Here is a 16464-nt window from a genome sequence, read left to right on the forward strand (position 1 = left end):
GTATTTGAAAACCCACTCACTCAGTCGGAGGCTTTGTCTACACTTTTGAGTCTAAAGCATAGCCATGGCAGTGCTTTAAAGTAACAGTGCGATCACAGCACCTGCCCTTGTAGGTAAATAACCTCCACGAGGGGACTAGCTTCCAGCAATGTGAGCCTATTTACACTGGTGCTTTACAGAGCTGTAACTTGCTGTGCCTGGAGAGAGGGTGTTTTTCCACACCCCAAATGAAAAAATTACAGCGCAGTAAAGTGGCACTGTAGACAAGCCCTGAAACTTCAACTCTTGCTTTTCTTTTAACTTCGCTTCTCCTTTCTGAGTCAGCTGCCAGGCTGCTTCTGCTTCACTACATCTGTCAGCTGAGGAGATTAAGCCCTTCATAGCTTTGCACTACCCTAGTAGCACATGATTCCTGTTATGGCTGCCAAATGATTAAAATATTAACTATCATTAATTGTGAGATTTTAAAAAATAATTGTGACTAATCACAGTTTTAATTGCACTGTTAAATAATAATAAAATACCATTTATTTAAATATTTTTGAATATTTTTTACGTTTTCAAATATTTTGAATTCAGTTATAACAGAGAATGCAAAGTGTATAGTTCTCACTTTATGTTATTATTTTGATTACAAATATGTGCCGTGTAAATATAGATAAATAAATAATATGTTTCAGTTAATACATGTACTGGCAACTTCTTTGTCATAAAAGCACAGCTTACAAATAATTATTATTATTTTACATAACTTTATCCAAAAATAAAATAATGTAAAACTTTAGAACCTAAAGTCCACTCAATCCCACTTCTTGTTCAGCCAGTTGCTAAGACAAGCAACTTTATTTACATTTATGGAATATAATGCTACCTGCTTCTTCTTTACAATGTCACCTGAAATCAAGAACTTAGAATGGCACTGTAGTAGCCAGGTTAGTAAGGTATTTTCATGCCAGGTATGCTAAACATTTGTATGCCTCTTCATGCTTCAGCCACCATTACAGAGGACATGCTTCTGTGTTGACAAATTCTGCTTGATAGTGATCCAAAGCAGTGTGCACTGACTCACATTCATTGATTTTCTTTGTTGTTGGTTTGGTTTCTGTATTTTCTGAGTGTTTATCTTCTGAACCTTCTGATTGTATGTTCCATATCACATCCCTCTCAGATTGTGGAAGACACTTCAGATTGTTAAACCTTGGGTCGAGTGCTTTAGCTGTCTTTATAAATCTTACATTGGTACCTTCTCTGTATTTTGTCAGATCTTCAGTGAAAGTGTACTTAAATTGCACATGTACTGGATTAGCTTATGAGGCCACCATAACACAAAATACATGGCAGAAAGCAAGTAAAACCACATAGCATGGGACTTGCTCTTCCTTGCCTCCCCTGCCCCTGGCTCCAGTCCTAGTCCTGTCAGGACCTGGCTCTTCCCCATGCCCACCCCTAGAGGAATTTGCTCTTTCCTCCTTCTTGTCTCTGGGACCAGAGAAGTTCTGTGTCCCCAGTGATCAGTCTGCTCGCCCCCTTTTGTGCATATCTCTGATGTAGGGCATCCAAATATTCTGTGTTCAGTCTACATCCCTACGGTGGTAATACATTCTAATGTGTCTTACCTCTCCCATAACAAAAGTATACAACTTCTGAGAACCCTGGCGTCCTTGTTCCTTCTTCAACTGCTGTAATCTGTGGGGTCCCATGCAGGGACTCTCCCATGTCTTCAGTACTGTGCTGTGATAGACTTAATATAAAATCATTTTTGGAAAACATTTAATTAGATTTCAGATCCAGTTTATTGGTTCTGAACATTAGGATGTTGGTTTGTTGGCCTTTCCAAGGTGTTTTGATTACATGATCAACATCACATTTGAATAAGAACACAAAAGCCAACTTTTTCAGGGAATTTGGCAAACTCCATGGAGATGCTTTTGCTCCAAAGCTTTGAGACTTTTTGAGAAGCCTTTATTTGTATTTTCTATATTAAATGGCTCCAAGCTCCTATTTTAATATCCAATATCATCACAGCACATAACATGAGACATTCATAGTTTTTATTTTATGGGAAAACTTGATATCATTTACATCTCAGGGTACCAGTTTTGTGGGCACAGATAGTTACACTTACACATGACTTGAACTGCATCTGTAGTATTTTGGAAGCATGAAACTCTGGTTACTTAGATCATCTAGTGTGACCTCTCTGAATCTTGCAAAACTTATTTACTACATCTCCCCTCATACGTGTCTTATTTAACCTGGTCCTGAATAGCTAAATGGATGGTGCCTTTTAGGATCTCTTTCTCCAGTTTAAGAATTTTCCTTTTATATGCAACCTAAGCTTTTCCTCCTTTGACCTACAGACTTCTAAAGATTGTGGTTAATTCCTTTCTTCCATTTACACTCTCATTTTGAAGGAGTTTTCTAAACTGTGACTCTGCTCCCCTTTGTCTCTTATATTTTGGAGTCTATGTAGGTTTGATTCTTATATTTTGGAGTCTGTGTAGGTTTGATTCTTCTTTCAGACTCTTTTCATAAGTCTTGATCTCCAATGCTCAAACTTCAATAAATTCTGATGTTTTTTCTGTATTTCTCCCAAAATATGGAGAAAAGAACTATGTAAAATACTAGAAGATTTACCTGACAATCCTTGGGTGCTTAACTGGGGCGAGGATGCGGGTTTCATCATGCTGGCTTGCCCAGGGAGAGAGGACTACCCCAGCCCTCTTTAACCACAGCAGCCTGTGGCCGGGTGAGAAGTACCTTTCCATGGCTGCTGCAGCTCCAGCAGGCACGGCTGGGACAGGGATGCATGTCCCCCGCTAGGACAGGTCCAAGTTCATCTGCGCCTCCTGTATTCCCCTGCCAGAGTGAGGAAAGGCACAAACTGTGCACTTTCCCCTCATTCCCTGACAAAGGGGACAGCCAGCAATGTTCCCGTACAAATGTGGGAGTTCAGCCCTTCCACCCCCCGCCCTCTTTAAAGGGTGTCTGGAGTTGGGAGGCTCGGGGCTGGAACAGACCCAAATGGGGAGGAGTGGAACACCCCAGACAGCCCCTTTCACCAACCTGGTGATTCTGTCTCTTTTCTCTGTGTCTCTGTACACATCATGGGGAGGTGGATGCACAAGAACTATATACAATATTTTAGGAACATTGGAGCCAAAAACTAAATGAAATGCCAGGATATAAAGATTCCTAAGGAGCATATGCATATGTCACCTGGATGAGTTTGCTATGCTGATCAATATTTAATGTTATATTTTAAGTTCTAATACTTAAGCCACCAAGTTAAAATGCACATGAAAGCTAAAACTTTCTAGTGCAGTATCGTTTCAATCTATTTGGCTTCACACCCAGACAGAATTGTAATAATTGTCATTGTCCAGTCTAGCTGAATAGAAAAGGAAGAAAAGAAGTGTTTTGTATTATGTTAGAAAAGAGAGGTGATTATGTGAATGTTGATGAATAGGCTGTTAATCAAAGTAGTATAAAATGAAAGTTAAAATCAACTGTTTCAGTCTGTATTAAAACTTCTTTTAGGCATGCTGTATCCTTCTTATAATATCTTTAAACTTCTGTGTTATACCTGTTAAACACACACTGTATGGTCATTCTTGTTGTATTGTTATTTTTAGACTAGAATTTCTTAATGTAAAAATTAATATTTAATGCACATCAATCTATTTTCACTTCCAGATTCCTGTCTCAGTGACACAGATAAGTTCAACCAATCACCCAGTGAAAGTGGGACTGTCGGATGCATTTGTGGTGGTGCATAGGATCCAGCAAATTCCCAGTATGTAATAAAAGTTCTGTATGATGTGAGTTAGTATAGAGGTGGGGAAACAACTTCCAGGTGATTTCATGGAGGCAGATTTAATTTAACAGCAAATTACTTAGCTAATTTCAGTTTCATAATTCAAATGCAATTTTATATGCTTTACAGATCTCACTGGCTTCCTAATTTCTTATTTTCCTTCAACTGGTGACTTAAATAAAATAAAATAAAATAAAATAAAATAAAATAAAATAATTAGCAGACAAAGTAAAATAAATCAGCCAACACAATTATGATATTCCACCTGAGTTGTTGGAATAAGTCTCTTTATTAATAAATGAAAAAAATAATCTGTGCATAGAATGTTTTTGTACACAGGTCAAAGCAGGGTCAGTCAGAGGGATGGCCCAATGGCCATTTGGCCTGGGATTCAAACTCAAAAAGGGCCTCGAATTTAGACATTGTTTAATTGAAAGCTTGGGTTTTCCTTAATAATTAGTGCATTTGCACAGAAACATGGCTAGAAAAGCATTTGTTAAATTAAAAAAAAAATCAAATTAGGCCTTACCCTTTTTTGTTGCCTTATTTTATTTTAATATGTTGTCATTTTTTATTTTTATTATGGCTAGGGGCCTGAAACTTTGGAAGTGGCCAGGTCCTCTCTGGACCTCTGACAGGACCTGGCAGAAAGATAAAATCACCATTTTAAAATGGATTTTTTTTTTCGGAAAACACATTCCAGTCTGTGAATGTCAGACCATATACTTTCTTTTCAGCAAAGGGAAGGGAAATAAGACATAGAAATTAAATGGTGTTTTGTGTTTCCATAATCTTTTCAATTACACTGAAATTTGCATTTTTATGTTATCTAAGGTTAGCAGTGTAATAAAAGCTTTAAAAAACTTGTCTTACTTAAAATTAAGACGAGTCATCATTGCTTGTTATTTTGTTATCACTTAATGTTCCTATACCTTGATCATGGCTCGACTTAAGTTGCCCTATTAAGGATTCCATTTTGTAGATGCGCTGTATTTATATACATACTTTGAGCCAAATTGTCCATTGTACAGGCAGTCCCCGGGTTGTGTACAAGATAGGGACTGTAAGTTTGTTCTTAAGTTGAATTTGTATGTAAGTTGGAACTGGTACATATTGTAGGGGAAACTCTAGCCAAACTTTTCTCCAGAGCTCAGTTTTATTCTCCCACACCTCACTTCCCTCAGTCCATCATTCTCAAGCTGAGGTGTCTGCTGAGAAAAGCCGCTCCTCGTCTCCCTGGTCTGCTGGAGGGGGGGTGCTAGCTTCGCGTCTCCCTGGTCTGCTGGGGGGAAGCAGCTAGTGTGGGGTTGCCTCACCCCATTTGTAAGTAGGGATCCGATGTAAGTCGGATCCATGTAACCCGGGGACTGCCTGTACCTTAGGGAAGGATGTGCTGGGAGGCAGAGTAGAGAAGTTGCAATGATACTAACTGCCCAAGACTGTCCCAGTCCTTTGGGACTCTGTCAGCAATTACTGAAGAGGGAACTAGTGCAATAGTATGGCATAGCCAAACATGATGTGAGCTGATCTCCTTCAGCCTATCCCCAAAGCAGCTTACAGTCCCAGCGACCATGGAAATTAAAGCTGCATTCACTTGTCTAAATGCCATTGTTTTCCCTGCTCCAGCAGGAGTCAGTCTGGCCTGACGCATATCATTTAATGGCAAATGGTAAAATTACCAAATAGAAAACACAACATCTTCTTTTGTGGACTCTTTCATTCCAAGATTTCAACCTTTTGCAAAATGCATAAGGATTTTTATCCTCGCTTTATATTGTAAGGTGCAGAAGTGGACAAGTCCCACCCAAATTGAGTGGATAACAGTTCATTGCACATGGGGAATAAGCCCTATGGATTTGATCCAATGTCCTTTTAAGTCAGTGGCAATATTCTAATTTATTTTAATGGGCATTGGATTACAACCTAAGGAATTTGCTGAAGATCATACAAGTCTTTAGAAGTGCTGCAAATGGAAATTACATCTCTTGTATCTAATTTCCTGTACTAGAGAAGACTGAAAGGACTTTTCCTTATATTTACAAATTTAGACTATATGGCGTGCATGTGTTATGCTTCAGACATCACCCTAGTTAAAATTTTTATCTACATATAAGCACATCTCACACCTACCCAATTTCACTTTTCCCTAACGTTATGTTTGAATGTATAGTCATCCAATGAATTTGATGATTACAATATTTGTAATGCCTAATTTTGAAGATATATTAACTTTTCAACTAGATGGATGAAATGATACTAATTTACCAGTGCATATTATAGGGTACGTCTAGACTACATGCCTCCGTCGCCAGAGGCATGTAGATTAGGCTACCAGACATAGGAAAATGAAGCGGCGATTTAAACAATCACCGCTTCATTTAAATTTACATGGCTGCCGCGATGAGCCGACAAACAGCTAATCAGCTGTTTATCGGCTCAGCGCGATAGTCTGGATGCATGGGTGTCGACATCAAAGGTATTTGCCGACCACCCAGGTATGCCTCCTGGGATGAGGTTTACCTGGATGGTCGACAAATACCTTTGATGTCGACACCCGCACGTCCAGACTATCGTGCTGAGCCGACAAACAGCTGATCAGCTGTTTGTCGGCTCAGCGCGGCAGCCATGTAAATTTAAATGAAGCGGCGATTATTTAAATCGCCGCTTCATTTTCCTATAGAATCATAGAATCATAGGACTGGAAGGGACCTCGAGAGGTCATCGAGTCCAGCCCCCCGCCCTCAAGGCAGGACCAAGCTCTGTCTACACCATCCCTGACAGATGTCTATCTAACCTGTTCTTAAATATCTCCAGAGAGGGAGATTCCACCACCTCCCTTGGCAATTTATTCCAATATTTGACCACCCAGACAGTTAGGAATTTTTTCCTAATGTCCAATCTAAACCTCCCTTGCTGCACTTTAAGCCCATTACTCCTTGTCCTGTCCTCAGAAACCAAGAGGAACAAATTTTCTCCTTCCTCCTTGTGACACCCTTTTAGATATTTGAAAACCGCTATCATGTCCCCCCTTAATCTTCTTTTTTCCAAACTAAACAAGCCCAGTTCATGAAGTCTGGCTTCATAGGTCATGTTCTCTAGACCTTTAATCATTCTTGTCACTCTTCTCTGTACCCTTTCCAATTTCTCCACATCTTTCTTGAAATGTGGCACCCAGAACTGGACACAGTACTCCAGCTGAGGCCTAACTAATGCAGAGTAGAGCGGGAGAATGACTTCACGAGTTTTGCTTACAACACACCTGTTGATACAACCTAGAATCATATTTGCTTTTTTTGCAACAGCATCACACTGTTGACTCATATTCAACTTGTGGTCCACTGTGACCCCTAGATCCCTTTCCGCCATGCTCCTTCCTAGACAGTCGCTTCCCATCTTGTATGTATGAAACTGATTGTTCCTTCCTAAGTGGAGCACTTTGCATTTCTCTTTATTAAACTTCATCCTGTTTACCTCTGACCATTTCTCTAACTTGCTAAGGTCATTTTGAATTATGTCCCTATCCTCCAAAGAAGTTGCAACCCCACCCAGTTTGGTATCATCTGCAAACTTAATAAGCGTACTCTCTATCCCAATATCTACATCATTGATGAAGATATTGAACAGTACGGGTCCCAAAACAGACCCTTGAGGAACTCCACTTGTTATCCCTTTCCAGCAGGATTTAGCACCGTTAACAACAACTCTCCTACAGTTATCCAGCCAATTACTACGTCTGGTAGCCTAATCTACATACCTCTAGCGACAGAGACATGTAGTCTAGACGTACCCATAGTGTCATTTAAAGCTTATTCTGTTCATTTTATCATCTCTGAAAATTGGTCAGCAGCTCTAAGCACTGGAGTTGTAGCAGCTGTTTTGATTGTTTCCTTTCTATCCCAGCTACACTATTCTTTAGGTTGTGCTACCTTCAGTTTTTCACTCCTAGGAGAATACCATTTGTGAAGGATGGAAATTCTAGGTAACTTTATCCCTTATTAGCTTGCAGTTCTCGTGGGAGGTAGTATTACTCAAGGGAATGGCCAATTTACAGTTGACTTTCCTGGAGTCAAATTGTACTTTCAACAGAACAAGTTTATATTAGTATGTGCCAGCAATATAATAGTATCCTGCCAGAAATGTTAAATAGTTTTGGCCTGTAGCGAGCCAGTGTCGGCTACTCTTTAAGTATGCATGTTCTTGCATTCTTATCTTCCTGAGGTGTTAAATCAACCATGGTTCCAATCAATTACTGCAAAAGTGAAATAAAATAATAGTTGTTTTAGTTTATTTGTTGGTTCTTTAGGACACAGAAAGAATATAAATTGCTGCTTACTTTGTTTCTGAAGAAGGCCCAGAGCTCCTATAGCTGTGTTATTAGTTCTTGTCTGATATTTTAGCTAGGACTTTGCATCAGCTACCTAGGCAGGATGGGAAACTGTAAACTGGAATATGAATTTCACATAGGGACTCTTCTATAATCCTATTAGAAAAGAACTTATAGTTCATAATTTGTGTCAATTTGTATGTTAAATGTTGTTCAGCAACTTCCATGTTGTGCTCAGAAACTAGTTTCATTCATAATGCGAAGTTGGGGAAATGCCCTCACTTAGGGTATGTCTACACTGCACAGCATTTAACAACAAAACCTTGTCACTGAAAGTCAGTGTGTCTGAAGAAAATATTTCCACCTTGCTTCTGCTGACAAAGCAACATTCACACTTTCATTTACCAGGGCAAAACTTTGTCATTCCTGGAGAAGGTGGTTAAGCACCTGTGAAAGACAAAAATTTTGTTGTTCACGTGTTGTTCTCAGTCTTGTACTGCCGCCTTTTCTCTTGATGCTTGAAAAGCTGTTTAATTCTACTCACTTGGTGCCACTTCCATTTATGGCAATGGGAGAAGGGCATATTTCCTGTGAAATGAAAATTAAGTTCAGTGCTTTAGAAGTAAACCTCTGGGATAGATAGCTAGTAAACACTAAAGGCAGATCAGTCTCACTGGTGACTTGGAAAGCAGAATATTTGAAAAATCTATCCAGAGATAGATTTGGAATCTGTTTCAACACTGCTGACCTGCTTTGGTATACTATACAAGGTAGATGAATTAAGATTTAGATAACTAGGGAGCGAGTTTCCTTGCAATATCTACAATAAATTCTTGTCCCAGAATAATGAACCCTTTGGCTTTGCATTGAATGCATATTGGTGTAACTGGCCAGAATTTATACTATACTCAACATACAAGAATAAATGCATTAAAATTATAGTGAAGTAAATAACATTCTCTAAATTTAAATCAATGTACAGAAACAATGCACAGTGTTTCTCATTGTAAAGAGGAGCCCTTTTCCTTTTACAGAACTTCAGAGATGTAGCATGTTTGCAGTATGTTTTCCCATTGCTCAACCAGTTGAATGTCTCTTTACTGAGCAGAGCTCTCTTTAAATACATAACTAATTATTTGACCTTTTGTGGATTTATAATCCTTGTTAGTCTTTGTCAAAAGGATTCACATTCTCAAGATTTGACATTTCTCTTATTTTTCTCTGCAGTGCAGGCTAAAGGGTATGAGAAATCTGAGGTGAACCTCACTTTACCAGGACTTTTATCAAACATATAATCAAAACTTTACCAGATGGTCTAGCATCTGTGGATGCAAACTCAAAATGCCAGAAGTGAAATTTCTTTGACTTCTTTCCAAAATTCTTCATTTGGTTCAGTTCATCTTTTGTTATACAAGAGAGTTTATTAATTGATGGTTTGGTAGACAGCAGCTAAGTTACATTCGATCTTTTCAACTTGTGTCACCAGTATTCAGTATAAAATGTAGCAATGGTATGTTGACTATTATTAGGCACAGACAGATAATAAGCTTTTGTATTTAAAACAAACAAAAAATAAAACAACACAATTGGCAATTCACTTAGGAATTTGCAGACATATTGGCACAGTGAGGAATTTTGTGAATCACTGTACTGCTTTCTCTGCACTGCATGTCTTATAGAACCACATCTGGTTTATTTGGGGCTTTTTTCATTGTTTTTCTTCTACTCACCCCCCAACAATTAAGACTAAAAGTATTTCAGAGTTTCAATGGGATAATAGTTAAAAATGATTGTAGCATGACTGAAGTACACAATTCAGTATTCCAGCAGGGATGGACAATAAAGCTATTGTTCTCTATTTACCTCAACAATTTAAAACTATTTAAAGGGCCCAATAAGTCTTGTTTTTCAGAAGTGAGGTGCTGAATATCTCTAGTTCCCATTGACTTTAACTGGAATCAAGGGATATCAGTGTAACCCACACATCATCTGGGTATGGTGTACTGTCCCATCTAATGGCATTGAGACCACTTAGAGAGAAAAAAAGAGTCTGCTCGACAGCTTTAGCTGAGCGCCAACTGGCTTTTAGATCCTGTCATACAGGCTCATGCACTAAGCTTCAGTGGTCCCAGGTTTGATTAGACTTGTCATCATTAAATCAACACCTCTATAAATCAGATTTTATGACTTCAGGATACAAACCTGCTGCGTGTGTGAAAGAAAATGTGGCGTTAGCAGCTATATTTTTTTTTACCAAAAGAGACATTACATTTTGTAAATATTCATGAAAAAACATATTTATTCCAAAAATCAGATGAAACTTTGGATGAACCAACATGTTTCCCTGAAAATCAGATTTCGAGACAATTCATTTTTGCTGCAGTGGATTATTTACTTTATAAAGTATTGAACCAAGACTGGACGTAAACTGTTTATAAGAATTGAGGATAAAATTGAAGGATTTCTTTTTCTTTACATCACAATCTGTGGCTTGGTCTACACTAGATCATGCAGGTTGGCTTCAGGTGCACCATCCAGCTGTGCAAAATACTTAGCTGGATTCAGTTTACCTGTGGCAAGAGAGACATGCTGGCTGTTTTAAAACTGTCAGCATGTCTCTCTAGCTACTGCATACTCTTGTGGGGATGAGGAGACTTCTCATGCTGGCATGTATCTCCAGCTACTGCACACTCTTGTGGGTGTGAGGAGACTTTGCATGCTCCCCCACCCACAGTTCCTGATTGGCCTAGGGGTGGGGAAGCAGCAAGATAGCCGCGGGCCAGATCCACTGGCTTGGCAGGACAGATCCACTGTTTTGGCAGGAGAGATCCAGCCTGCAGAGGGCCCTTTGCCCACCCCTGGGCTAGAGAGACACACTGACTGTTTTAAAACAGTTGGAACTAGAGTTATTCAGCGCCTCTGAAAAACAAGACTTATTGGGCCCTTTAAATAGTTTTAAATTATTGAGGTAAATAGAGAACAATCACTTTATTGTCCAACCCTGTCTTTCTAGCCGCTGCTCATTCTTGCAGGGACAAGGAGACTTCACGTGTTCCCCCTAGGCCCTGATTGGCCTGGGGGCAGGGAAGTGCGTGAGGTCTCCTTCTTCTAGGTGCCTAGAGGGAACCACCAGCTGTTTTAAAACAGTTGGCATTTCTCTCTAGGGGGCGGGGAAGGTGAGAGAGGGAGAAGACTTCACATGCTCCCCCACTCCAGGGCCAATCGGGGGGGGGGACGACACAAGAAGTCTTCTGGCCCCATCCCCTCTGCCCGAGGCCCCACCCCTCCCAGGATGGCCTCCTTTTAAAAGTTATTGCCCACCTCTGCTTTAGTGTTGAGACAGTTTATCTCAACCTTTCTGAAAATGAATTGATGGCAATCATTGTTGGAAGGATCACTTGTTATAGTTGTCTTGCTAAATATAGGATAAAGCCAGGCGCAATCCATTCAAAGCTTTGTTGTCTAAGGAAAACCTCAATAGGGAAAATGGGCATCAGAGCTGCTTGGATTTAATTAACTCATTGGGTCTATCTTGGAATTTAATTCTGATATATACTCAGAGATCTAGATATGCATGTGATTCTGCCAAGCAACCATTTTGCCTAATGTTAATATAAATGTTTCTCCTTCAATCCCCGAAAGCTCTCTAGTACTAACTCTTTGTTCTAGCTCTACTGCATGCATTTACTTGGAATGTGTCTTTCCCCATTACGATTGTAAAGAAGTTTGGTAGTTTTGAGAGGATGGGAGAATGAATGAGATGTGAAATTGCAGTAAACCCCTCATTTGCTGGATTTTATTTTATTTTATTTTATTTTATTTTATTTTATTTTATTGATGCCATTGATTGAATAAGGAAAATATGACCTTAGTTCCTAGACTAAATACTGTGGAGCATTGCTAGTGCAAACCAACTTTTACATTCCAGATGTACCGGGGTTTATCCAGATGTGAGATGTGAGTGCATATCCAGGACACTATAAGGGTACATTTACACTTGCTCCCTAGTTCAAACTAGGGATGCAAATGTAGATGACCGAAATTGCTAATAAAGCGGGGATTTAAATATCCCGCGCTTCATTAGCATGATCTCGCCGGCGCATTACTCTGCTCAACATCTGTTTTGAAAGTGAAAGTGCGCATCGAGATGCGTTAGTTTGAACCAAACCCCTTGGTTCGAACTAATGTTACTCCTCAAAAAACAGCTTTTACTTTTGAAACATCTGTTGAGTGGAGTAATGAAGTCACATAAATGGCTGGACTTTCTCCTAGTGATGATATTTCACACGGGGCTCTGTTAAGGCAGGTTCAGCTGTTTTAGAAGTGTGTGCTATGATAACCCAAGGTTTAAAAACACTGAAATTACTCTACAACATTGTGTATTCAAATAAAATTGGAAGCTTAGTTATCTGTTAACAACATTCCAGTTTTAGTCCAATTAATGCCTCTCGATATATAATGGAACTCAAGCATGTATAATCAAGGCATATCTCTGTATATTAAAACTGTGAAAGATTTTGTTCTGGTTTGTTTACACCAGTGATAGCCATGAAAGAACATTAGGGTTAAACTTCTGATTTCTCCAAGAAGGATGTCTGCTGGTTGTCTCCTAATATTTATCAGATTAAAGCAAAGCAGCACCACTACCCAAATGAAGGGCCTAATTTGCTGCTGCATCCCAAGTTATGTGGTCATTTGCAGCTGTGCGAAACGGATGTAAAATTTTAGCATTCTGATCTTTCAGCAGTTTACACCCACTTTGCACAGATGCAGATGACTACACAGATGGTCACATCTGAGCCCCAGTATGCTTCCCTGATTACATATCCAGGCTTAATCAGGCACCTGAGGATTCACTGGCCAATTAAAGGTCTGGCCAGAGGATTGCTGCCCATTGGCTAAATTCTGGTCATATAAAAGCCCTGGAGGAGAGAGTGAAAGGGAAGGGGGTTATTACTATGTACCTAAAGTGAAAACAGTTCTGAAATGACTCTGTCAGGAGCCGACTTGGCTCCCAGCCATCTCCAAGATTGCACAATGTAGAGTAATGTTAATGTTAAAAACCTTTGTTTCCACCATCCCCATGTCCTGTGCTCAAACTGGGTAAAGATGCAAGTAGAAAATACTGTCCTATTGAGTGTTTTCCCCAGCCAGCCAGCTAACCTACACATGGCAAATATTAAACTGTGTCTGTTGCTGGACGACTTTTCTATATTACTCACAAACCAATTATTTGGAGCTTAATTCATTGGATCGCTCACTGTCAGATTATCTCTTCCTGAACTGCGCCCTTTTGCACCATGATTTTATAACTTTTGTTCAAATGAGGTGCAAATTTCTCCCACTGGCGATGACTTTGCAGTAAGTTAGAGAATGTTAAAAAAGACTGTTGTACAAAGGGGGGCAGGCTTGGGTTGGAGGGTTAGGGCTTGTCTACACTGCCTCACAGTTCAGAATATGAAGAAAAATAGCAGTCTGCACCAAAAGTGCTGCACTGTAACTGCCCTGAGTAGATGCTGAAGGCATGAACTAAATGGCTCCTCATTCATGTTAACCTAGTCCTCTTCAAATAAGGTGGCATTAATACTAATGAAGAACAATTTCATTCACTCCTAATGCAACCACATGGGGGAATAATCACACAGCCCTTTGGTGCAACCCTGTAGCCCAAGTTGTTGGGCAGTGTAGCCACAGTCACAGGCCAGGTCTTACAATGGTGGAGAAAATCGTCATAAGATGCACAGTCCCAGCTACGACAATTGCATAGCTGGAGTCAATGTACCTTACACCAATTTTCTGGGGTGGCCACACTGCAGGAGGCCAATGATACCCTCAGCATTCTTTACTTAGACCCGCTAAATCGAACCTTGGAAGAATGATTGTCTGAGCGTGGATCCTCCATTAAATGGAGACGTGGGCTTAGACACATATGAATAATAGTGTTATAAGGAAACAGCACTGTGTCAAATAGTTCCTTGTATATTCATTAGTATGTTTAATAAATTACAGAGCTTTGAAGATTAAGAGTCTTTAAAATGTTGAGAGTAAATATTACTTTGAAATTAATCACATTCTGATGCCTTTGCCCTGTGGCGGAGTTGGCGGACAGTTGTATGGGACTAGCAGCATGATCAACCCAAAATTCATACTTAACTCCTATTGCATGAAGATCTCAGCTGGTCATTTACACTAGTAATTGCTGAATTTAAATGGCATATGTTACTGAAATTTGCTCCACTCCCTTTGATTCATAAATTGATTCATAAATTGTTGGAAGTATAAGATTAATGTCCTTCACAGCTTATTTCATACTGAGCTGTCATATACACATGGCACTTGCAAACATGCTGTTGTTTTTTTCAGCCCCTGGATTTACAAGTTACATAAGAACTGTCTGACTAGATAAGCTATTTTTGCTTACTGTCCCAGTTAGTGACTCTAGGGCTGTTATTGAATCCCTAAGGGTGGTCTCTAATTACATAGCCATGTCATTTGTGAAGATAAAATTAGAAGATTTAACTGAAATAGATTTAATAGAAGAAACCTAATCAGGGTTTACATCTGCTGAACGTATGCATTCAGAATAGTTCAGTTACTAACACTCTCGATAGGTTGTAGACACCTCTGCCACTATAATATTACTGCACCATCTGCAGAGTCTCTTGTATTCTATAGCTAATGTAGTAAACTCTGACACTTCTAAATCAAATAATGTTTATATGTTGTTATTTCATTTAAAACCACTGTGATAATCCTGTGGTGGAAAATGTGCTATTAAACCAGTATCTAAAACATCTATAATATACAGGTACATTGCTTAATCCCTGAAACTATCTATTGCAATTGGCCTTGTGATAGCCCATTATATTTTTAGAGGCTGAGGTGTATAATTATCTCAAGAGGCTGGTTTTCTCTCTGATTCTTTTATGCTGGAGATCTACCTTTGTTTTTGTATTCAGAGATATTCTATCTGAACTATTTGGACTATATTATAAATGCAACACTTGCTCACAAGATAGAAACTGTTACTAAAAAATTATACATTTCTTATTCTTTTCCAATTAAAAAAACACACATGGGTGACAAAAAAGACTAAAAGCAAAGTAAAACATTTTCATAAATATGCTCAGGAATATACTATTAAAGGTTGAACCTCTATGGTTCAGGACTCTGGTCTTTCAACATCTGTGGTCCATGTTGCATGACCAGAGAGCCCCAGCCTCTGTGGCAGCCCACAGAAACAGAGGCCTGGGGGCAGGAAACCCAGCCAGCCTGGGCGCAGAGCTGCAGCAGGGCCAGCAACCATGGGCAGGGAGCCCTGCCACATTCAGAGTGCGACCAACTCAGAGAGAAGTCCACTGGCTGGGAGCATGGAGAAGAGCCCTGTCAGCCAGAGTGCGGAGAGCAACCTGGCCAGGGGCAGGTGGGGCCAGCGAGCCATAGAGGAGCCCCAGCAGAGGGCTGGGGGAAGCACACTTGCTGGGATCAAGGCCAGGAGGAGAGCCTAAGGCCTGACCATCTATGGTCCAGCAAATTCCCTAGTTCAGGACCACTCAGTTCCCAAGGCTGTAGCAGAAATGTATTTTTAATACACACTGAGGTTATCTAATCCAGTGTTTCCCAAATGGTGTTCCAGGGAACCCTGGGGTTCTGCGACGTGAAAATAAGGGTTCCATGAAAAAATTCCATTACAATAACGTTGTTATTAAAATAATAATAATAATAATAAATATTAAACATTTATGAATTTTATTGAAAACAGTTTTCATGTGTGTTGATCTCATGACCTTGTTTAGCATTTGTTTATTATTATCCTTACTTATTTGTGGTCTACTTTTTCAGCTCCATATATAAGACTGCTGTTAGGGGTTCCACAAAATTCTTGAGTTTAAAAGGGTTCCGTGGCCAAATAAAATTGAGAAACACTGATCTAAGCTATCATGGCATGTGGTATTATATTTTTGACATGCCAAAAGCATAATAGATGCTTTACAAACAAGTATAAATACAAAGTCTTTGCCCCAAGAGCTTATAATATAAAGCCTTGTTTCAACAATATGCTTAAGCATGCACTTTATTTAGCATACGAGCTGTCCTATAGATTTTAGAGGCGCTGCTCATGCTGACAGTTAAGAATGCACCTAATAACCTGAAAAAGCAAAGCCTTATACCAGCAATGAGCAACCAATACTTGTGAGTGGGCTTTGTCTCAGAGGGTCTCATGATCATCTCTGTTGGGCAACCTGTGGCTAAAACTAATAAAAGAAAATTCTTCTTCACATAGCGTGTAGTCAACCTGTGGAACTCCTTGCCAGAGGAGGCT

General features: G+C 39.6%; 1 protein-coding gene across 3 annotated transcripts in view; it reads left to right on the forward strand.

Moving 5' to 3' along the window:
• The window catches only part of PLXDC2 (plexin domain containing 2), a 412966-nt gene that overhangs the window by 319947 nt on the left and 76555 nt on the right, over nt 1-16464 (forward strand). For all 3 annotated transcript variants that reach the window (XM_075922487.1, XM_075922486.1, XM_075922488.1), the window contains exon 7: nt 3697-3796. In XM_075922487.1, the coding sequence (XP_075778602.1) occupies nt 3697-3796 (100 nt within the window). The remainder of the gene's footprint in view (nt 1-3696; nt 3797-16464) is intronic.

The sequence above is a fragment of the Pelodiscus sinensis genome, chromosome 2, assembly GCF_049634645.1.
Source record: "Pelodiscus sinensis isolate JC-2024 chromosome 2, ASM4963464v1, whole genome shotgun sequence".
Taxonomy (NCBI): Eukaryota; Metazoa; Chordata; order Testudines; family Trionychidae; genus Pelodiscus; species Pelodiscus sinensis.